Genomic DNA, 25,314 nt, shown 5'->3' on the forward strand with positions numbered 1-25,314 from the left:
TATAAAAAGTTAAACTATATTTATACCTAAATCTATAGGGGATAAAGTTACGGAGTGAACTAAGAAGTGCGCAGCAATGTTAGTTCAAACTTCAAACCCAGCCATAGACGGCATTATATTTCTATGGGTTAGAAACTATCTTGGGAAAGAAGCCACCATTCCCACAAACCGGGCATGGTAGAAACTGACAGTTTCCTAAGTAAAATGTTGCCATACAGGCAACCAAACTAGGATTTCAAGGCCTCCTGGTCAATACGTACTATATACTAATAAAAAAACCTAAATTTGTGCGATCAATTATTCCCAACTCCAGAATAATATAAATGTTAAACAATGTAATGTTTTGTCTTCTAGTATTTAAGATATGAGTTAAGTATACATTTATGTGTACATAAAATAGTAGTTACCATAGAATTACCGATAATACAATAAAAACAATAAACATATTTTTAAAACTATATTTTCTTAATTAATAATTAGGTTATGTTTAAATATAAATAAGAAATAACAATTGGGAGAAATCATAAAAAAAAAAATTTAATACTGATAGTCCAACAAATAGCACTCAGGTAAGGATTTTTAATTGAGTATAGCTCCTGGGTATATTAAGCTATATATTAATAAATTATATAACACTTAGACAAGATGTAAAAAAAAAAACTACCACTAGAAACAGGGGTGAAGCATGTGACATGATTGGCATCAAAGAAGAATGTAATTCGTATAAACACAGGCAACTAACTACTGAGGGTAAAACAAATTCAAATTAAATTTAAAAAAAAATGTTTGCAATCACTTATATCTAATGTTGAAAGTTTATGTACAGATCGAATTAATTTAACTATTTTTTTCATTTATATATATATTTATGTGAGCTTTTTAAATACCTAGGAATATTACACGTATAACATTGAACAATAACAATGTAATGCATTTGTTTTACCCTTGTTATGTTACGCCATAATTGAAAAACTTATTATATTAATGATAAAGAAGAAAACATTTTGTTGTTAATAATAAAAATAATAATATAAATATTATATTATTTGGACGGCGAATAAAAAAAAAACTCCTTCTCCATATTTTTGTATTGTTAAAATAAACGTAATGAAGTATTTACATTTGGAATATAATAAATTTAAAACTATAAAAAAAAAAAAAAAACAAACAAATGTTAGTTAGGCACTAAAACAAATTATTATTTTGGTTAGAATCATTTATTGTGATTACTTCTAACCAATCAATAATTTAAATTTAGATATCAAGGAACGTCAAACAGAACATATCAGATCAACAAGCTAATTTTGTAGACACAACAAAGCCTTCATTTTGTATACCCATCCCCTAAACTCATCTCTACAAGATACACAACTCTGAATTAATACATCAAATTAACGCCTCCATATTTAAAACTTACAAAAAAACTAACATCTTTAACAGATTATTGCATAAATAATAAATAATGTTTGGCACTTGTCCATAACATTAAGTACGTTCGGGTACCAAGATTCGTTCATCGTTCTGATTTTTTTTTAATTAACTGATGATTGACCATTGGTTGATGGTATTGATTCTCTAGGTATTGAATTTTTCGGCACTGATGTTGGAAGGTGGTATGGACGTGGATTTGCATAGGTTTAAAGTCAAATGTTGTTTGGTGTGACACAATTCTCCCAAAGTAGGTGAAAGCGGTTCTTTAGGTCTTTTAATATCACTGACTTTGACTACATCATCCATTTTGAATGATAGTATTTTACCCAATGTTTTTAAGTCCATATTATCCATCTCAGCTTTAGCTAATTCTTCGTCCAGAGTAACAGCACTTACAATTGAAACCGGTTCTGGTACATCCTCATTTGATTTGGTTACTAAATATACAATTGAAAAATCAATGATTAGGTTAGGTTTACAAATTACAGTAAAAGTATGATTTATTACTGGTCCATACTTATGTTTTTGGGTTTTAGTGGAGTTAAATCAGCTGCATTAGGTTCAAAAGTGTCATCGGTAGAATTGTTTGACTTTTGACCGGGGAAAAATTGACTTTGGTTTATTTCAAATGGTTGATTTGAACTACTTATATAAAAATCATCATCAAAAGTAGCTGTAAAGAAAATGTATATTTTTATACTCAAATTCTTGGTAAATATAGTAAGTATACAAACTCAAGGTCTTACCTGAAGGAAAAGTGAAGTTTGTTTCTTGTGGAAACGTTTGAATTGGATTACATGCTTCATCATCAATAAACGATGGACTAAGTAAATCGGTTTTTGATGAACCTGCTCCCCAATCTTAAATAAAAAAATGTATTATTATTGTTAATTTTTATAAGCATACATAATATTTAAAATTATGCACATACCACTAAAGGATGATAAGTCAAAATAATTAGGTGTTCGGTCCCAAATTGGCCCAATATCTAAATCAAACGTCTCACTATCATCACGTGGATACTCGTAGACACAATGATAGTTTTGTTGCTTAAATGATACAGATTTTTTGGCACCCTAAACAAAAAAATAATTTATATAATCTCATTAAAAAATAAAAAATATCTTAAAGAATGTTAAGTATACTGACTAATTGATGGTTTGAATTGCGTAGTGAAGTTTTACTGGGTATTGCATTACTATCCCAAGTGGAAGGAACAAATTCTACTTCATCATCATCATCACTAACAACTTCAGATTTGGCAGATTCATTATCATCACCAGTATCATTTTTATCAATGGACAAACCAAACACAGTTTTCCAATTATTTAAAACGTTGTCATCTGGTGATGGAATTGGTAATTCTTTGTGAGATTCTTGTTTTTCAAGAGTTTCTTTTACTAGCGATACTTTAAACTCTCTATGTGTTTTTTCTTCAGTAATTGTTGAATTGGAATCTAAGCTCTTACAACAATCGGATTCATAAACAGCTTGTGTTTTTAAAGTTTTATTGACATCAATTTTAGTTAAATTTGGTTCAGAACTGCTTGTGGCAGTCAATTCATTAACTGTCGGCCAATTGTAATTATCAAAATTTATTGAATTTGGTAATGATGTACAATGATGAGCAAGATCATTTTCACTAAAAGTTTCAGAGTTCAAAAACATTTTTAACCAGTTTACGTTTTGCATATTGTTGAACACATCTAAATGTTCATTTGAATTAGTATGATATGGAGAACTTAATAGTTCTTCAATGCTTTTAAGTGCATTGGTCTGTTTGTCCAGAGGTAAATCGTTATTACTGAGTGTTGGAGAAACAAATTGATCAGAAATTCCTGCTGACTCAGACGATGAATAAGATATTGCTGCAGCAGTTTTACTAGTTGATCCTGGCGATAACGAATCAGGAGAATATGATGCCATACTGTCAGATTCCAGATTTTCTAATATATCATCAGTATCAGAGTTCACTTCTTCAATTGTGTATGTATTATTTAATATATTAAGTTCTTGTTTTTCTGATACATCTGTATCTAATATAATTGCTTCATTAGTTATTGTGTCGATAATCAAAACATCGTCTTGAACATTATCATTTAGTTCTGATGAATCAACGAGCTTTTCTCTACTAATGACTAGATGGTCAGTAGATGTATCTGTCAAAATACATGAAGGACTGGGATTTTCTGAAAAAGTGTCTATTATTTCAGGTTCTTCATCTTCATCTTCTTCAAAAATTGTAGACAAAGGAGGTGGATAAACATTGTAATGTATAACCATATCTGTATGATCAGTGTTTTCTGCTACATTTTCATTCTCTTCCAACGAAATGTTTAAATTTCTAGAATCATTATCATTCTGATTAACTTTGCCTCTTAGTTCTTGTCTTATAGCTTCCGCATATTCTTCATCTAATGATAATTTTTTATCATCAGCTTTATCATCCTGATTTAAAGTATCTGGTAGCCAACCGGAAGTGTCTTGCAATGATGGCGGATGTAAATACCAAGATTCTGAAAGACCTTCGATAATATCATCAATTTCATATTGATTTTTACTCTCACATTGTTTACTATCATCATCAGATATTCCTTCAAATTTAGACTGATCATTGTGAATTTTATCTTCATATAAATCATGTACTTTGATAACAGTAATTTCATTGTCATCTTCGTCTTCAGATTTATCATTTAGAAATTCTGTACTGCCATCTTCACTTGTTATCTGTTCAATTTCACAACCTGAATCATCAGAGCCATTCTTTAGCACAGTTATATTATTATAGTAGATATAAGCTTCATTTGACTCGTTAAATGTATAATTTGGAGTACTCAAACTTTTGGTTTCCAGAGTATCTTTAGTTGAAATATCTTCACAATTTGTATAGTCTGATGTATGGCCCGAGTCTAATTCTAATGTGCTATAGTTAGATTCTTTGACTGTGTCATCTAAGATTAGGTGTTTTGATTTGCATTCTACTTTTGTGTCATCAGATTCTTCTAAAATAGGCTTACTAAAATCAAATATATTAGAGTCCCATTTCATTGACTCATATGGGTTAAATGTAAAACTGACATTTTCAAATATTGAATTATCTAATTTTTCATTGATTGGTTTTTCTGTTAGAGAGGAAGTAACACCTTTATAGTAATCTATTGTGAAATTTTCGCACGGACCTAGTAGGACAGAAGAGTTATTAGCAGCTGTTGAACATTGAGTTGTGTTTGGTAAAATAAATGGGTTATTTTTTATAGTTTTTTCCGAGGCTTCAATCTCTAAAAAAGGATTGGTATTATTGTTTGTTTTAATATCCTTTTTTACTTTCATACTATTATCAATTTGTAAAGACAAATATGAAAGTGAATCATCGTCTCTATTTTTTAAGGCTGTTTGGAATTTTTTCAAAGTATCTTGAAAATCATGATCATCTTGTGCATTTCTTAAATCACTATCACTAGTAAATGTAAGACTATTTAACAGTGGAACAGCTAACCGATTGTGCTTAAAACTGTTTTGCCTTGATAACGAATTTAATGGTGTATCGCTTTCACTACTTTCGCTAGCATCAATATGCGTCAGTATCATTAAATCTGCAACACTTTTTGATTTCTGTTTGACTTTTTCAGAAAATTCACCTCGTTCAATTCTTAACCTCCAATGCTCATCTTCTGTATCTGTTCCAGATGAATCATTACCAGAGCGCCTTTCTAGATATGAGTTATCATTGTAAGAATTTTCAAATAGTGGACGGCTTATTTTATTATTGGCTATTGGACCAAGTCTAAAGTTAACAATTGGTGGTGAGCATTCAGCATCAGATGATGTAGGTTCACCTGCTAAAGCCTCATCTAATTCTCTAATAGCATTATTTATGCCTTCCATAAATAGTATACTATCATCTGTTCTTATCCAAGGGTCATTTGAAGTTGTTAGATCCTCCAATGATCCATGCAATATTTCTAAGGACGGCGATTTTTTGGATTGATTAAATACATCAACACCACTAGACGCAGATGGTTGAGAACTGATATCACTGATATCATCTGCATATATTTGAACTTCACATGATTTTGGTCTATTGACAGAGCTCATTATTCCAGAGTCACTATCACTTTTAACAAAATCTTTAGAAAACATAGGACTTGAATTTGAAGAAATAGGATCAAAATTAGCTTTTAACATGCTATAGGTTTCTTCCAGGGATGATATAATTTCTGGGAATGTTGGTCTTTTTGATTGATCACTATTCCAACATCGCAACATCACTTGATATCTAAATATAAATAGTTAAAACAATATTAATAAATATACTAATCAAAATAGCAAGTGTAGTTTACATTTGTTGGGAGAGTTTGTGATGTTTAGATGATGGTGGAAGTAAAAGTGGTGTACGTTCAATAAATACTGCAGATAGCACAGCTAAATCGCTAAGAGAACCATAAGGTTGAGCACCATTTTCCATTATTTCCCATATTACAACTGCAGCACTCCATACATTTCCTTCCACAGTAACCTGGAAATACAATATAAGTTTAATTGTTACATAATATTTTCATTTAAACTACTAATTAAAATGTATATATCTATTTTGTCTATAATACATGAATAATAAACATATTAGGTAAATGTGATGTATATTGTTTAATATTTACTTTTTTAGTCTCAATGACAGATTCAGATACATTTAAAGTTTCAGGTGAACTCCATCTAATAGGAATAGCTACTCCTTCTTCAGTAAAGTAGTAATCTTCCTTATATGTTTGTGTGCTAATACCATAATCACCAATTTTCACTACATTGTCAGGGAATACTAAAAAGTTTCTTGCCGCTACATCTCTAAAAGTATACATTATCAACAGTCAGAAAAATGAAAATGTTTTGGTAATTTTTTTATTTTTTTATTTGTTAATTTGTTAGTATAATATTCATAATTAATATTTAATATTATATACACTTAAATATAAATATAATATTATATAATATACAAGACGTAATAGATACTTAATAAAAAAAAAAAAAAAATTATTCTACTTAAATGTACGACAAAAGTTGTTAATATTATAATATGAGTAAATAATTTAAAAAATATACTCATATCAGCAAGTTTTCAAAAATCAGTTTTAAAAATTTTTTAAAAAATAAACTACTTGACTTAGATAAATTTTTACCATCAAAATTATTCTTATAATAATCAGATTCACAAATTGGCTATTTTAAATTTATCCAAAAAAATTAAAATCAAATTAAAATTTTTTTATTTTCAGTACTAAAAAATAAACACGAAAAAAATTAAATTATACATGTAGCGCTAGGGTCTCTTAATGATAAATAAAAAAAAAATTGAAAATATTAATTAGAACAAAAGTTTTTCTAAAAGCCAGTTCTATCTGTTATACTGTATATATTCTATCTATACTTGCAAATATAATTTTCATTAGTAAGGGATGAAGATTCAACATTTTTACTTAATATTGAACTCAATTATCAGTAGGAAGTGATGCAGTTTATATTTATATTTTAATATCTACTTTATTAACTATATACAAATATTAATACATAATAAATTCATTACTATGAATAATTTTGTGAATATACACGTAAATATTGTATTTGCTTATTGGTTATTACTTACGTGTGAACAGCTCCACTTTTTAAATATTGCAAAAGCCCATTGACTACTTGAACAGACATTTTGAGTTTACGTTCTAATTGGGTTTCATATTCATTGGTGTCTGCATTTTTGCGGAGCCACATTTTCAAATCACCCTATAGATAATATAATATTAATATTATACCGAGTACAATCATAACAGTTCAATAATTGTACTTACATATGGACTAGACTCAAATATTAACAATAATGGATCCATTTTGATACAAGCAGCTATAAGTCCTAAAACTAAGTGATTTCCATTTTTCACTTTAATTTTATGCGGAGCAGCTTCTTGTAAAAATTTTAGTCTTTCGGAATCAGTAGCATCATCTCTTAAGATGCGGACTACTACTTTATTATTTTCACTTTGGTTCATGCCAACCACTTCACCACTTACGACCTAAAATATGTTGTAATTTATTTCAAAATAAAAGAGCAATAAATTATTGATATTACCCTTCCAAACCATCCAGAACCAAGTTCATGATGAAATTGCAATCGGGATCTTGGAAAATTTGAAAGTGAATCGTCTAAAATAATATAAATTGCGATAAATTGTAGAAATAATTTAAAATAGCATTTAAATATTTTTTATTTTTGCTTTATTTACTTATCCATTCTTTAAATAATGACTGATATTTAATTGATGGTGAAAGTTGTTCAATGTTTATGACAGTAGAATCCGATCTTGACAACTCATTACTATGAAGATTACTAATAGGGTTGACAAATGCCAATCCCGGAGAACTGTAATCTCTTGTGGATAGTACTTCATTTTGAAATTCCTTAAATAGAGAATAATAATAAAAAAAAATTATTAATAAAAATTTAAAGTTTAAATTCAAAGATGATGTTTAATTATTAAATTATTCAAACCTGTGTTCTTGTAGAATCCTTTTACGAAATAGCAAATTAAAAGAAAACAAATTAATTTTAAGATTAGTATAGGTACCTTAATTGTTTATAGACAAATAACTATTATGATAGCTGATAATAGGTACTTACATAGGCGCAATTTGAGTTTTAAATTTGGGGGGGCTATTATAATTTGCATGTATGTACTATGTGTATGCTACCTGAGATATATAAGGTGAAAAGGAGTATACATAAACCATTTGGGGGGCTTAGCCCCCTCAAATTGCGCTTATAGGTACTTATGTCTTATTGCATCATAATATACATTTTAAATCATTAAAAAAAACAATAGATTTTAAATTTTTTTTTAGTTTCTATGTTTTAGCGTTGATTAAATAAATAATATATTATGTATATTTAATCAATGGTTTCAGTTGTATGACTATTTACTTATTGGATAATATTTTTAATTGGAAACGTGAAAAAGACAATTTTTTATTTAAAAGTAGTACCACGTTGTAAAGATGTTCATATTATTATGAAAATATCCTAAGGCGCTGCATCCGAAAACTATAATATAGGAGGTCGATGTTCTCTGTTTGACAATGAAACTCCGTAAATTTAGGTACTATTGGTCATGGTTCAGGTTACATAGCAAATATAATACAACATACAACATACATGCAACACGCGACGCAAACAATGAAAATCTCGTTGGATCTGATGCCAAAAATGTCTCGGTAAAATCTTATTTCAATTTAATTACACGGTGTAGGTACATAATAATCATTAATTGAAATTGAAAACGCGTATTAACGGTAAAATCAAACCTGGGCCGTAAATACAATTTTCTAAATTAATTAATTTTAATTAATCGTTGATTAATCTTAAACGTAAAATAGGAAAAATGATTTAAAAGAGATTACACATCACAATGAAATAATTTTCATAATACGTAATTGGAAAAATTGCACTGTAAAGATTTATAATATTTACGTCTTAAATTTAAATTTTACGGAGCTCACAGGTATGCTATGATAATCAAAACACTCGATGAAACATTTATAGCATATATTTTGCGGCACTTTTAAATTATATTTATACACTGAGTGTACTCTGTAGGTAGGTACCAATTAATTAAAAATGGTGATTCATTTATTTGAAACAAAGGTAGTCGTTACTACAGTTATTGAATTCAATTGATATCGATAATGTAAAATTTAAAAAAAATACGTCATTTACGAAGTAAAATATGTATAGGAAACCTATAATACAGATTACACGGACAACAGAAATAAAATAATGTTTGTGGCTTAAAAATAATTTAGATAGGTAGTTCTGTCATGGAAAAGTTGAATACTTGTTTTAGATTTTTACTACTATTTTACTATTTGTGGCCCCGGAATTATATTATAGTAATAATTTACAATATTAAAATAGGATTATAATTAGTGTCTGTTAATTAAAAGAAAAAAAGATAGTAACTTATACAACTTTTAAGGGTTAAACATAAGCTAAGCTTATCAAAGAGTTATAAAGCATTTGGAACCGTTTTTGTTTTATTTTTATTATAAATATTATAAACAGAAATATACTAATATAATAACTAAAACATACATGTACAAAAGTGTATTATTGAAAAACATCACTGTATTAACAATTTAGTGGTTATAATTCGTTTATAAATTAGAGTGTTATTTTAGTACTTATGCCAGGTTGCATAAAAAAAAGATTATTTAATAGTTTACTAAAACTGTATGGTCACTAAATCATGTTTAAGGAACTATTAGCTTACTATTGATTTATTATAGGTTTAGTGATTGTTTTGTTTCTGCAACCCTCAGCATTAAAATTTTTTTAGTAGATACCTACCGACATTATTTGAATTGAAATATTTGTTTTTAGATAAAATATAATATAAAAAATAATATCTACAATATACAATAACGTAATTTAATGCATTTGTTATTAATAACAAATGACTATGAATATAACATTATTTTTTAAACACAATTTTGATTGAAAAAAACTTAGGTTTTTTTTAGATAGATAAATAATAGCTAGCACAAAAAAACATGTATATACTTCTAATAAGGAAAAATATACAAAAAAAAGCTTATTAATCAATTAAATTTCAATAAAAGTATAAACATTCAATTAGAATTAAAATGAAGTTTCGACCATTATTTAGATATATTTGGAGTAATATTGATAAGAAAAGTTTTATCAATATTTTTTACTTTTTTGCATGACAACATAGTTTTAATTTCATATTCCAAAGCAGAATATTTTTCTGAGTATTTTGATATATAAAAATCGGATTTAGGGCGAATAGTTTATAAGTTATACGTATTTAAAGTTTAGACAAGCGGAGTAGTGGTCAAACATTCTGTGGGGTAACCCCGTATCACTCCACTCCGTGCATCTAAACTTTAAATACTTATAATTCATAAACTAATCGCCCTAAATTCGATTTTTATGTATCGAAAAACTCAAAAAAATTTTTGGTTTGGAATATTAAATTAAAACTCTATGTTGTTATTTAAAAAAGTAATAAACTAAAAAAATATAAGGATAAAATATATTTAAAAATATAGTTTTTTAATAAAAACGTTGTTTTTTTAACAACTTTTAACTATGTAAAAATCAAAATTTGAATATATGTATAATTTAAGCATAATAATGGGGCGAGCATGCTTACAAAATCACCTTGTATAGTTAGAATTTATAATGTATTCCTCAAAAATATCTTGCTTAACATTTTGTGTTAAAATTATATGGCATCACTGATATAGGTATAATTTTGATATTAATCGATAATTAGTGATAATAATGAGTACACAAAATAAATACTCTACAATAACTCCCTTTAGTTGCTATACATACAATAGTTAACATTACTTTAATCAGTATCCATTATATTATTGGTTTCTAATTTAATGTAGCACTATATACCTAGTATGAATTATTGTAATCAAGAAATGATTTTAATCAAAATTAGGTTTATCTAAACGTTTTTGAAAATCATAACACATTTATAAACATGTGAACATATGCAAATTTCTGCGAGGATCATTATTTATACAATTGTAATAAAATAATTTTAATTGATTTTATATGACCTTATGTAGATGAGATATCAGTACTTTTAAATTTTTTTCTTTTGTTTAGATTTTAACTCAAAACTAATTCTGATTTTTTTCCAGAGAATTAAAAAAGTTAGAAAATACATTACTATCTGAGAAAAATCTATTTTTTTAAAAAATTAATACAAACAACATAAGTAAGCTAAAAAAATTCAGAATTTAAAATTATAAAAATTAATTTTGAAGCAAAAAATGTTTATATTAGTACCTAATTGTTGCTTATTGAGTTGATATTTAATTTCCTCTTTCATTTATACTTTTTCTGATACAATATATTAAAACATACAACTATAAATATATTAACTATAATATAATAATAAAGTGTTATAAATAAAAATGTAAAAAGATGACAATAATAGAACAATTTTGATTAACTCAAGATTCATTATTTAAACATTTTTTTTTTAAATTTATTAAAATTATCTTTTACTGCAGAAAAATTAACTATGCAGTACCAAAAAAAAAAGTATTATAGATATATTAATTTCATTAGAAACTTTTTACTACTTATATAATATACATACACACAACATGTTAACCCTACGCAATGTGTGCACTACATATTAAACCTATGTAATTTAACCATTTAGATTAAATGTAAACACGTCTCATACACTAAACCAATTCATATTACAATTTACTCTAGCTATTTAGATATTCAATTTAACTTGTTAATTATGTCTATTGAAAGAAAGTATCAACATAAACAATTTTGAGAACCACTTATAAACCTACATTTATTGAAGTACTAACAACTAAAAATCAAATATATTGAAAAATCTGACAATTTATAAAATTATTTATTGGCTATTTAATATAATAGGTATATATTATATTATGGTCGTAAATTATAACACAAACACAATAGGTAAAAGTAGTACTTCAATAGTCTAATATTAGTAACAGAATATTGAGGTCTACCTATTGTAAGTATTTAGTTAATTTGTGAAGTAGTTTAAAAAAGTTAAAACTATAAAGTGATTATAAACCTTAAGAACTATCAATTTACAATATTAAAAAAAAGTTTTCATATGCAACATTTTTTCAAAATATACAAAATTAATTTAAAATAGTCAATATTTTTTTTGACCATTTTAAACCTATCTAAATGTTCAAGAATAAATATTGATACGGTTTAAGATTTACAGTAATTATATTGTAGCAAAACATTTTTTAATGTAAAATATTTATACTAAAAATATAAATCTAACATAAGCATATAGGTAGGCACTGTATGTTAAATGTACATATCTGATCCTGAATTTGATCCAATACAAATGAGGTGAACATAACTGTAATAGCTATTAGACTATATATATTTTTTTCTATAGCGATTTCCAATGATATTCAATAACATGAGCTACATTCACTTTAAAAAGTAATCCTTGTACAATACTAAAATAATTCAACCACAAAATCACCTACTAAAACACAATGTATATTAAATTAATTGTATAGATGTATTCAACTATTAGTATTAGTTAATATTATAATAAATATTGGTTAATATAAATACACCATTTTATTAAATGGTAGTTATTATGTGGATTATTATGTAAATTAAAAGATTACTTAAATTTTATTTTAAAATTTATAATGTACCTATTTGTACACAACAATAGTTGAATCCTTAATAACAAAAAATATGTGAAATAAATATTTCATTAGAATTTTAAATAAGAAAAAACATTTATGAAATGATAACAATACCTACAATATTATTACTTATTAATAATTAATAATTTATTGCATCAGTTTTTTTTTAAATAGATTGTACAGTATTGCTTGTATTTTATTACAAATTTGTATTAATAAAAACAAAATTAAAAGAAATCTTAAGAATTTTCAAAAACTAAAATAAATAAATATTAATTATTAGGTAAAATATTTTAACACTGTAAATTAACATTATTAATTTATTTTATATGATTAAAGCCATTACATGCTTTTAATACCTATATAGCAAGTTAATTTTTTTCAACTATGGGTAACTTTTATAATAAAATCTAGCCTTTAAAAATTTACAAAATAATAAAAATATGGCAAGATATTGTCAATATAATAGTACAAATAGAGTTCAAAAACTATACTATTAACCCTTTTCTCTCTCCCGTTATTAGCACTTATGTTAAATTTGATTCTACTCTAAATGAGTTATTTATTACTTCAATTTTTGTATGTTGTATTTTTATAATTTTTTCTAATAACACAGGCTATATTAACGAAATAGGAATATTGATAAAAATTTAACATGCTTTTTTTTTTAAATACCAACTATTATTTTAAAATTTATAAAATTTACCTTAAAACTGAATCTACTATTTCGACAACAGTCCAAGCAGCCAACAAGAAATACAACTATACATATAGTAAAAACAACAGCAACTATAGTTGCTTCTAGCCACATATTAGAACTGCTCCATAATGCTGTACTAGTATTTAAATCTGAAAAATTATAAATACACAATTTGAATTAGTAAATAGGTAATAGGTTATTTGATATTGTGAGTTAACAGTTAACCACATTTCATTTTTAAAAAACAATTATCAAATATTTTTTTTGATTTATACCATTCAAATAAAAATAAAGTTTTATATAATGCAACAGATAAATATGTTTATTATATCTATATATATATTGCTTAACCATAATATATATAAAAAAACAAAAGATAAATAATAATAGTTAATGTACTTATTTTTCAATTTTATAAAATGGAAGATAATTTACTCTATTGCCAACCTTGAATCCATATATTTACTATGCAAAATAAAGTATGTATTATATATAGCACATATAATATTTAAAAACATAATTATTGTTCTATCAAATAAAATCAAATATATCTTGATGAAAAGTTCCCAGATCAAAAAATATAATTGACCTAATCTGTATAATATATATGATAGATATAATTGAATATAAAATAAAAATACTATACTAGGTTTCCGATTTAAACTATTAATTAAGCATCTATAACTAATTATGTATTCACGAAGAGGGATTAAAAGATCTTTTTTATAAACATATTCTACGCTTTTTAAAATATCTAGATAATTAAACACAATTAATGCTTATAATATCAATAACTTATTAAAAACATTATAATAAATTCACAAATTGTTTAAATACAATGATATAGGTAGTATTAGGTATATAGGTAGTCATTTAAGCATTTCAGTTGTATACAAATATATATATATATATATATATATATATATATATATATATATATACATAATAAATAGGAAACAATAAAAAGTTTAATATCTATTTGGTGGGTTAGTTCATTTAATGTATGAGTAGTAGAGTTGACTGTTTATTTATTCAGCTGAGATATTAGCAAATAGTCGGTATAATAAAAATGGACAACCAAAATAATTACTTTGTTTGTTGGTCATTAGTCATTATATAAATATAATTCTGAATATAGTTTGAATAACAATTCAATATTTAATTTAAAATGGATAATGATAATATTGTACATAGTCATAAAATGTAATATCTAGTTGCAAATAAACTACAGAACACTGAATTGAGTCTTATGTTACATTGTTACATTAGTATCTGCAATTATTTTTATGTAGGAAAGGGAAAATAGGGTGACTTTAGTTAGAGAGATAATTGTAATTTGTATTTTGTACAAACTCTTAATTGATAAGTGACAATAGAACTGTTGACTTTGAAGTACTTTATTATTGTAACTATATATGATTATATGTTATGTAAAAATAATATTTTATTTTTTTTAAGTATATCCTTGATTTTTGAGTGTATTATTATACATTTTTTTATGGTTTTAATTTATTTGTATCAATGTTTAAAAAATAGAAAACTGGTTAAGATTTAAATATTAATTTTTGATTAACTATAAAATTAGATATGTTTTTGTAAAACATTAAGATAATAACAATTTTAATTTATTTTATTAATCATAAAAAACAAATAGATAGAAGATTTAAACTTTCATGGAACAGCGCCAATTTTAGTTGTTCGAGATTTAAAAATGAGTTTTAAATAAAATAAACTACATACTCACATGAGATGTTTGTATTTAAGTAATATTGAAGTTCAGCTATTGTTTCAAACTTGTTTTTAAAAATATAGGTACATATTGCTATTTTTAAAAACAAAGTCAAATCTTATTTTGGCATTAGTTTTGATATTTACGTATTGCTATCAAGAAAGCTTAGCTGCTTAGATTATAATATTACTACTTACTAGTGTTGTGTAATAACATAACATAATAATGATAAACATTTTTTTGTCATGTAAGAGTAATTACATTAATAAGTGATTTAGGAATATTTTATTAGTAATGCTATAAAATAATGTGTTAAATTTTATTTTTACTATTTTGAAATAAAATTCTTATTAACTAATTTGTAAGGACAACATAAATTATAGGTGTTAATTATTGTCTTTCAATATATTGTTATTAATTATAGTTTTATACTTTTATACTATAAGTCTATTCTTGGAAAAAAAAGAACGATAATGATCGATGAGTAGGTTTAGTTATCAACTGGTGTATAGATCAGATTTAGACTGAGTATAGTACAAGCAGTTGTTGTACAGACGTGGTAGATTATTTATTTTTAGATATTAGCCAAAAAATGTAAGTATCAAGTACCACCAATGACTTAATTGAAAGACTGAAGTTGTTGATTACTAAATAATATATCTACATTTAGTCATTATATTAAAACTTTTATTAATTAACAATATTTTCATTTTAATATTAAGCTGAAAGAGTTTGGTATTTATCTAGTATAGCAAAACATATTTGTACCAAAATAGGATATGTTTAAAGCGATAATTTTTTTAAAAAAGGTTAATTAAAAATATTAGTACATTACTATTGGGGGTTTTTTTTTCATGAAATTCAGATATCTAACCTAAGTGGATAATGTTATTGTAACTACAACTAAAGTTATAGTAACTTACTTATGAATAAAAACAGTTTTGTGTAATGTATTACTTTTGTATTAAAGTAACAAAAAAGTAGTTTAGTTATCTTTTTATTTTGTAACTTGAAAAGCACCTAGTTTAATTACTTACTTTTAAAAAGTAACATACCCAACTTTGTACCAAACACTAGATCTAACACTTCATACATTGTTTTTAATTTAATACCTATCACAAAAGTCAATAGACTTGTTGGTTAAATTTAATTTTAATGTTATTGATAGGTATTCAGGCAATACTTTAAATATTTTTAAATTTAATTTTTTGTATCATTTGATAATAGGTCAATAACTTTAATATTTACTCATGAAAAGTAAATATAGTAAGTTACAGGCAAGATAAACAGATAAAAAAAAAATAATAATAAACGAGATGTCTTAAATGAAGAATCTTATCAAATGACTAAGTGGTCAGATATAAGAATAATGTTAGGATTTTAGGAAGATAAATGAAATATTTATTTAAAAATGTACAAGCACTTATGATTATCATGCATATTTTTCAAATTAATAGATTATAATCTCAAATTATTTATCATTTAAAATTAAATAGGTAGGTACCTAATCTAATATCTAAAATATAATATTATAGCTGCAGATGTAAATAAGTGAATGTTTAGGAAATTTAAATTTCTTTATCATATGGTAATTACTTCAAACACTTAATTAATCCTCATCTTATTAAATGTAATCAATACATAAAATACTTATTAAAACATCTAGGTATTACCCGGGCATAGAACTTGATTAGTATTATCTTAAAGATAGAGTGAAAAGACTACGATTATAACTACTTATGAATCATTAAATTAATATTATCATGAATTAAATTAAATGATTTAGTTCCAATAAATATTAATATTTCTGAAATAATATATATGTATACCTTGTATATCTATGTGCCACATGTAAAGAAATTTCCAAGTGTTTCGAATTAAGTATGGAAGATAATTTATTGAAAATTATTTACTTATGTACTCTGATAAAATCATAAAATGAGATAATACATGAATAAAAATTATATTGAAAAAATAAGGATCTTAAAACTTGTACAATTCTCTTCTTTATAATAAAACTAGAGACTTAAAGATAATTGTATAATTGTACTTCACATAGTTTGGTGTCAGTGTAACACCTTTATTAGTCAAGTTGTGTGTTCTATCAACTGGAGCTAACTTTTAACATCGTTTTTCGGTCGAATAATAGGAATGTAATTGCTATTAATAGTATGTCAAACACGATTTTAGACAAGTATTTAATACAATAAATATTGGCATCACCTCTGATCGGATATGATGCTGATGAGTCGATCCAAGTCGAAAGCAAACATAACCACAGCAACGGGAAGGCGGTGTGTTCCATTTTTGGATCTGGTTCGTATTCAGGGCCTAGGCCATTTCATTAGTGTTCAGCCACGCCGCGCGGAAAGAAAACTGCTGTTGAACGTCGAGACGTACGACACGGATACACAAGTCATCTGCCCATCGACAATAGTCGGCATAACATTATTTTAAGCGCGCACAGCACAACGATAGGACGGTCTTACGCGGTACCCCAACCGGAGGAATATATGACACGATTTCGGTTCGTCCAGAAGGAAAATCTGTTTACATTTTTGGCGCGTACACACGTTTACGGATTGGATGGACTATGTGCGAAATAATCCGAACGAACGAGTACTGTGCTATTACGATTAAATTGATTGACAATATTCTGGAAAATCGTAAAAAATGTACTATTGGCAGACACGGACGAGAAAAAAAAAAATTAACGGGAAACGACGACGATTACCGTCGAGTGGTACAACAGGGGCCACCGGAAGTGTACGACGTTTTCCCCGTACGGTGTGGATTCGCGAAAAGAAAACATGACTCACTGTCGTGCGATTGCGACTACTGCGCGGATCACCGATCGGACGGGGCGAGGGGATAGGTGTGTTTTACATTGGTCGGCGGGGTGGGAGTACACCAGACGACGACGAGGACGACTAACCGTGATAACAGACCAACATAGATAAGCGTGATAATTTGTGACCAGAAGATTGTTATCAAAACTGTTGATAACAAAATCCGTTGGTAACAATTATATCAGATTGACGTGAAATAAGTTTTATTGTTATCGGATTTAAATGGACCACGGCTATAATATTAATTTGAAATTTGAATTCATATTGACAATATTATTGTCTTTGTCTATAAAATTGTAAAACTTGATAACAGTGTCGTCTGTTATGCAATATCGAATGAAATAATAAACAATATTAATTGTTGAATTCTTTGAACAATCGTACGTATCGAGGACGTTTTCATGCATTTTATAATAGCGGGTTGATTGGGTACCCGGTAAGTCTCAGTAAAGTCTATTAAAGTCAGAAATTGAGGGAATCGCACTTCCCATACTTACGAGTCACGGGGGTTTAGTAAAAAAAATAACAATTGAACTATTTTTATTTTCTTAAAATTTTTAACGTTTTTGGAAATATATTATTTCAAATATAAATTACTCATAACTAACATTTTTATCATTAGAATTTTTTAAGTTGTTTTCCTTTTCGGTCGATAATTATGATAACATACATCACTAATTACATATTTGAAAGCAAAATAATTTTGCCTTATATAAACTGGATTTTAAACGAGTATTATATTACTTAGTAAGTTATTTACATCATATTATTAAACTGCAGACTTCAAATATTTGTAATATGTTAGTATTTACCAGTGCCGTACGGCGTCTGGGTACCCACAGGGGGGGGGGGCTTTAGGCTTGAGCTCACCCCGAAATTCTTTATTTTAAATAGTATATGTATATAAGGTCTAACAAGACTATTTTACAAATTTCCATAACAAATGTTACTATATTCGTTAAATAGTCCTGTTACAGCCTGTATAATATGTTTTTAAATTATTTCCTATTTTCCTATAGAGTATGGATGTTTAAGCCCTCCCAAAAATAAATCCTGGGTACGGCACTGGTACTTACATAATTTATTAATTAGATACTCGCTTGAAAATACACTTTTGTATTACACCAAAATGTTTAGATAGTATAATATTATGGCTTAAGCCATACACATTTTATTTGTATTATAAAAAAATACAATGTGTTATGTGTGTGTGTGTGTGTGGTTGTAATTTATAGACTAAAAAACTACATAACATTTCAGAGGATGTTTTAAGAGATATCATGAAAGTGTAAACTGTTTAAAGAGTAGATTGAACTCCGATGATGGGTGACGTTAAAAAAACTTTTTATTTACATTGTTGTAGATTACATATGCTATATAAAATATTATACGAACAATAATAAGCGTCGAATTTTAAAATTGTTCATTTTTGCCAACCTAACCAACTAGCTACCTATTAAAGTTATTTTACTTAATCGAAATATAATAAAACAAATTTTGTATCCAATCTGTCATGGGCAGATTGCCTTCCTCGATAGGATTTGTTTACAATACGAGGTACACTAAAACAAAAATACATTAATGAGTGCCGTTTTTTATAGTAAATTGTTCATTTTATCCCGCGTAAAATCTCATAATACAGTAAATAATTTATAAATTATATTAATATCTAAGATTATTATGGTACAAATTATTTGTTAGACTTCTTAAGAATTGTATTAAAAATGTGAGCAATAACATCGGTTGAAGGCTGATTTCACTATGTGATCACGCTCATATCAGATTATATATATAAAATACTATAATAATCATAGCGATGATGTCGTAAAAATTGTTCAGCTTTTTACAATAAAGTTAACGTTGTACAAGTTCAAATAGATTATATGGAACCACAGATGGTTATAGTTATCTATGTGTTAGTTGACACCACTATTAAGAAAATTAAACCAAAAATTCCACTATCGATGAAAATTTAAAATCGTTCAAAAATACTTCCAACGACACAAGAATTTCGTCGATAATTGCGAATGTATAGTTTTAAAATCTTTTAATTCATTTCGACTAAATTAAATTAATTGAAAAGGTTTAATATAGGGTTAGGTTTGACCTGTGATATAATTAACTTGTATAAAAAAATCTATTTATTTCTATTATATTTTATTAGTTATCATATTTCAACAAATAACTATAAATGGATAAAATTGTATTCATTACTTTTTTCTGTTTTATTGCAGGATATTAACGTTTTTATGAAAAAATAATTTTTACGCTTTTTTCCACTTTTATATATTATATTATTTTATTTTTTATTATTTATTTTACCTAAAAATTTTATACAAGGTCAAGTTAACTATATATTTTACAAAAAAAGCTTAGTAATTTTAATACAACATTTATGTATACCGAAGAATTATTTTTAAAGTTTAAAAATAACACATTTTTTAAATTTTGTGCCTAATTAATATTCTTATAAAAAGTTATTCAGCAGTTAATTTTTTCAAATTTTATACGAAAACTAAATTTGAAAAATGTTCGAAATTAGTTAAAATTTAGCAATGAAAAAATTATGGAAAAGTTTTTAAAATATTTTATGGTCATTTGGAAAACGTGAATTACAAATAAAATATTATATGCTGTTTTACTTAAATAAGCATAAATAATTGTTAAAATTCGAAAATAATTTATGTAGCACAATATTTATAAATTAAATAATATTTTGTAAAATCAGTTATTATATTAAATTTATGTGACGTAATTAATTGCATTGGTTCATGGTTTCAACTTGGAGGTATTTACCATTGGTTGTAATTATTTATAGCATTGTTTAGATTACAATTATAGTACTTACTATTTATTACGAGTACTTACTTTCTATTATTTTTTATGTATATCGACTTTATTGTAAGTCAATCAAATTTTTTATTTTATTGTGAATTATAGGTGCATAGTGATAAAATAATATATGATACAGTTAAAATAGTTCCACGACCAGTAGTGTTGCTGAATTGCCTATATAAAGCGCCGTGTTATCGTAAAAATCACAAGTATTTCACACTTTTGTAGTTAAAAATATATAAAATTTTTATTTTTTATAGCTAAGCCTCAAATATAAAGCTCTAATATAAGGCTCTTTTTAAGTTTATTTTCTAGGAAAATCGCTGGATAACAAATGCATAATTTTTTTTTATAGATATTATAGCTTTTAAGTACACATTTATACGTAATGAGATATTTAACGAAAAATAACTAAAGGGATCTACAACTTTTCGTTACCGCATATATTATAGTAGGGATTAATATTCAGAGATAATTTATTCGGGAGTAGAACATCGTATACTTGTATCTATTTTAAATATTCATAAAGTTGGTAGATAATTAAATATATTACATACTATTGTCTAAAAGATTTATTTAATTGATTACGCAATCACATTTTTGCGATGAAATAATATGTATATATATAAAAAAACAAAGTACCTACTTATTGTAACAATAACAAATGCAAAAAAAAATAGATAAAATATTTATTAAATTTTTAATTTTGTTATATTTGTCATAGATATTTGATTGGTATCAATAATACCTAAAACAATAATTGCTGAAATTATATTTTAAAACATATATAATTTACAATCTTAATAAAATAATTTAAAATAAACATATTATTTGAATAGATAATACCAAAACATGACAAGCACATAATATAAGTCACTCTGCAGGTCTGCAGCAGTATAACTTTTTAGACAGGATTATTATAGCGATATAATTACAAAAATCTTTAAATCGTTATTAAATTATTACATTAATGATTGAAATAATTAACACACGTAATTACTTAAGCATAGATATTATATTATATTGTCTGATCAGAGACGTTATACGTACAATATATTGGAAGATGCAATTCGACTAAATATAAATTAGTAATTTTTACAATACTTATTAGTTTTGTCAATTTTATGTCTTACGTGGCTTAGAAATACGCCGGGATGTCTACAATTTGTGTCATACTTTTACAACCATCACGGTGGATTGTTTTTGCAATAATTCATATTTTTCATAAACTTTTGTTTCGTTGCTTCAGATGATAGGTATCTTTTATACTACTTTAAACTATTAATATAGTTTTTAATTTATTGCATTATGAAAACACCATACCATCCATACCATTCACATAGTGTTGTTGTCTATTACACGAGTGTAATTTTCAAATTTTCTCTCTTTTGATTTATTTAAGATTTAAAATGTTTAGCACACTTTGTGCTATTAAAAGTATTATGTTTTACAGTTGATTGTAAAAATTAAAACATGAATTAATAATGATGATAATAAAATGTATTTACAGTGATCTTATTAGTATGATAAAAGTTTAGCTTATTAGTATTGGTTTTCATTTTCTGATGATGAATTTTCGATATCCGTTAAAATAATGTCTTGAGGAAGTTGAAGCCACTATTGAGTATTTTCCTTCCTAAGTTGTAATGATAGGCTCCATCTTTCACATATCATAGAGATCAATTAAATATATTTCTATAAGGACTGTATAGATAATTAAAACTAAACTACCACGTATTTATGTAATGAATATTGGATAATATGACCCATAGGTTTGAACACTGTTGTTTTTAATTTGTTCTTAAATATTGTACCTATAATGTTTGTTATTTACGTGTGTGAGTTATGTATATGTGAATGAGCATTCTTTGCTAAAAATTAGTTTAAACAAACTATTTTATAGTTATATTTACTAGGTTGCATCAGGACTTAATTCAAACTGTGACTTAAATGTGTTTTCAATAGGATTAATGTAGGACTAGCATAATATATTTATAATTTTATAATAAAAAGTTTATGGAAAATTCATGCACGGATTCAAATAATGTATATAATTTTTATTTTTAATTCAACACATACTATACTAATTATGTTTCGTACTTAGTTTAAGAAGAGGTTAAAATTTCAACGTGTCACGTGAATTTATACTATAACACTCAAAGTTCATTGCTTGGAGTTTTTAATTTAACTACACATTTATGTAGTGGCAATTTGTAATCCTTGTGGCTTATGTGCGTAGCCTTGTACATATATTGGGGTAGATTTAGATCTCCACCACAAGATAATATATTTCGTTGAAAACCTCACTTTCCTTTTCGGCTTTAAAAAAGAAATAAAACATTTGTTTTATCTCGTCTCGTCGGTAAAAGTTTTCTAAGAAGAAATACTACTAAAATTTTATGTCCGGCGAAACTGTTTCACACACCCCATTTGTGATTTATTAATTTCACTGTCTATATATGTTGTAATGTTGTATATATAACAAAATATTATTTCATGTACGAAGCGGAAGTCAACATATGCTGATTCAACAAAAATCAATAATTAAATTGTCGACGGTGACGACAAGAACGAGGCAATCGGGCAGTCGTGGTGTGTTACGACTGACAACTGTTTTATTTTAATATCTTTGATTATTTCGTTATGCTATTATATATTTATTTTATTTCGATTAATATAACTTTTGTTTTTATTCTCATATCGAGGTACATATCAAAACGTTTGTGGCGAGGAAACACTTTAGTAGAAAATAGCAAGACACTATAATACTTTATTTCTCTTCCAGTACTCGTTATCGTGGTCAGTTGAGAAATAGTACGATTTTGTCCAGGTTAAAGAGATCTCACTCTTAAACATCCAGTACTCGTTATCGTGGTCAGTTGTTTGAGAGTAAAGCAACCTTAGAGTTATAACGTATAAACCCTGCGAGGTCTTATTAAATTGTCTTTTGCGTAGTACTCGTTATTGTGGTCACCAAAGGATTGTTGAGTAAGCGCTTACCGCAGGTATCAATACTACTTGCTTGACGGTTTGGGAATCGGATACCGATGTACCTATTCTATACGTTAAACCATCGCGTGACGTGTACGACATTTATAAGTGGGGCTTGTTCTCAGAGGAAAAAAGAAACACTGTATCAACTTGTAGCAGATATAATGTATACATAAAATATTAAAATGTATACAGTTGGTTATATTGAAACAATAAAATTGTATAATATCTGGATAAATAACTTATTTGCATATGTGTTGTTATTGTATGATTGGAGATGTCAATAATTTTTCAGATAATAGTCTTTTTTAATTTAATTATTTTTAAATATTACAATAATAATAAAAAGAACAAACAATAAGTGAGTGGCAAGTAGTTCTTCACATTAGTTTATACTCGTGAAAAGTAAAAAAAAATCAGGATACTCGATTTGCTGTATAATATGTTTTCAGTGTACTTACTTTTTATATTACGGGATAGGTCACTGTGATGGATGTGCTAAACTAGAAAAAAATTATTGTATTGTAAATTATGATGAAAAACGATTTTGAGAGCTGTCTGTTTGTAAGAATATTATCCCAAGATATTCTATAATAAATATGTGATACTATTCGTAATTTATTTTACTATAAATATAACAGTAAGTTGAATTAATATTTGATGAAAATATTTCATTTTAAAATATCATTGTGGGTTTAAAATATTATACTATAATATGTTAAAAGTAGCCACGAATCATATTTTTTAAATTAAAATAAAATAATTAAAATCTTTACTTTTTGTTTAAATATCGAATTTTATCTTGAAATATCTTTAAAAAAAAATTGTATTTATATTTATTTTTGATTTTTCGATTTTATAGTATGATTAACTTTTAAGGAATCTTGTATTGCATTACAAGCTATTTTAAGCTTTTTCATTGTTTTGTTAGAAAATTAATCAACTACTAAATTTATTATAAACATGTTAAATAAAAAAATGATGAAAACCTTGTACAAAACGCGAATAATGTAATAGATTTCTCATTTTCTATCGAGGGTCAAATATTTTGTTAATGATATCAGTATAATAGAGTACACTATCTTCATTGACGCATATTATTTTTAAAAATATGCTATTTTAGTACCTTACAAAATGAATCAACAAACAAATTTTATGTGTATAGAACTGTCCACAGTTTAAAGTTATGAAGTTTTACAACTTAACTGTAATTGACGGGAATATAAATACATAAAAAATAAATTGATGTTTTAAAAAAATAAGAATATACCATATTTACTAAAAATTTTAAAGAAACACAACAGTGAGTGTTATAATTATTATAATAATATTATAATGTTTTATTGAGCGTTTCCTTTCCACGATGCAAATAGAAATTTATCAATTGTACCTACAAATCTCATAAAATATAAACTTATTTTTTTTATCTAGAATTTAAAGCATCAACCAGTGTTCCACAAATATAATAGGTGTACGCAGAAGAAATTTACTAGATACGTAAATATTGGAGAAATTAATAAAGATAT

The 25,314-nt window shown here is 26.0% G+C and overlaps 1 protein-coding gene across 2 annotated transcripts; it reads right to left on the bottom strand.

Moving 5' to 3' along the window:
• Positions 1-444: 444 nt before the first annotated feature.
• LOC113551161 lies at positions 445-17,941 on the bottom strand. Of its 2 annotated transcripts, XM_026953229.1 has the most exons (14): positions 17,337-17,941; positions 13,391-13,533; positions 7,964-7,981; positions 7,698-7,872; positions 7,544-7,617; positions 7,266-7,487; positions 7,067-7,200; positions 6,087-6,270; positions 5,772-5,947; positions 2,581-5,707; positions 2,363-2,507; positions 2,178-2,291; positions 1,949-2,104; positions 445-1,868 (listed from the first exon to the last, which is right to left on the bottom strand). In XM_026953229.1, the coding sequence occupies exons 1-14, from the start codon at positions 17,416-17,418 to the stop codon at positions 1,576-1,578; spliced, it is 5,043 nt and encodes a 1,680-aa protein (XP_026809030.1). In that variant the 5' UTR covers positions 17,419-17,941; the 3' UTR covers positions 445-1,575. The 2 variants fall into 2 exon arrangements, with proteins under 2 accessions (XP_026809030.1, XP_026809032.1); XM_026953231.1 differs by lacking the exon at positions 7,964-7,981.
• Positions 17,942-25,314: the final 7,373 nt, after the last annotated feature.

Source organism: Rhopalosiphum maidis, chromosome 2, assembly GCF_003676215.2.
Source record: "Rhopalosiphum maidis isolate BTI-1 chromosome 2, ASM367621v3, whole genome shotgun sequence".
Taxonomy (NCBI): domain Eukaryota; kingdom Metazoa; phylum Arthropoda; class Insecta; order Hemiptera; family Aphididae; genus Rhopalosiphum; species Rhopalosiphum maidis.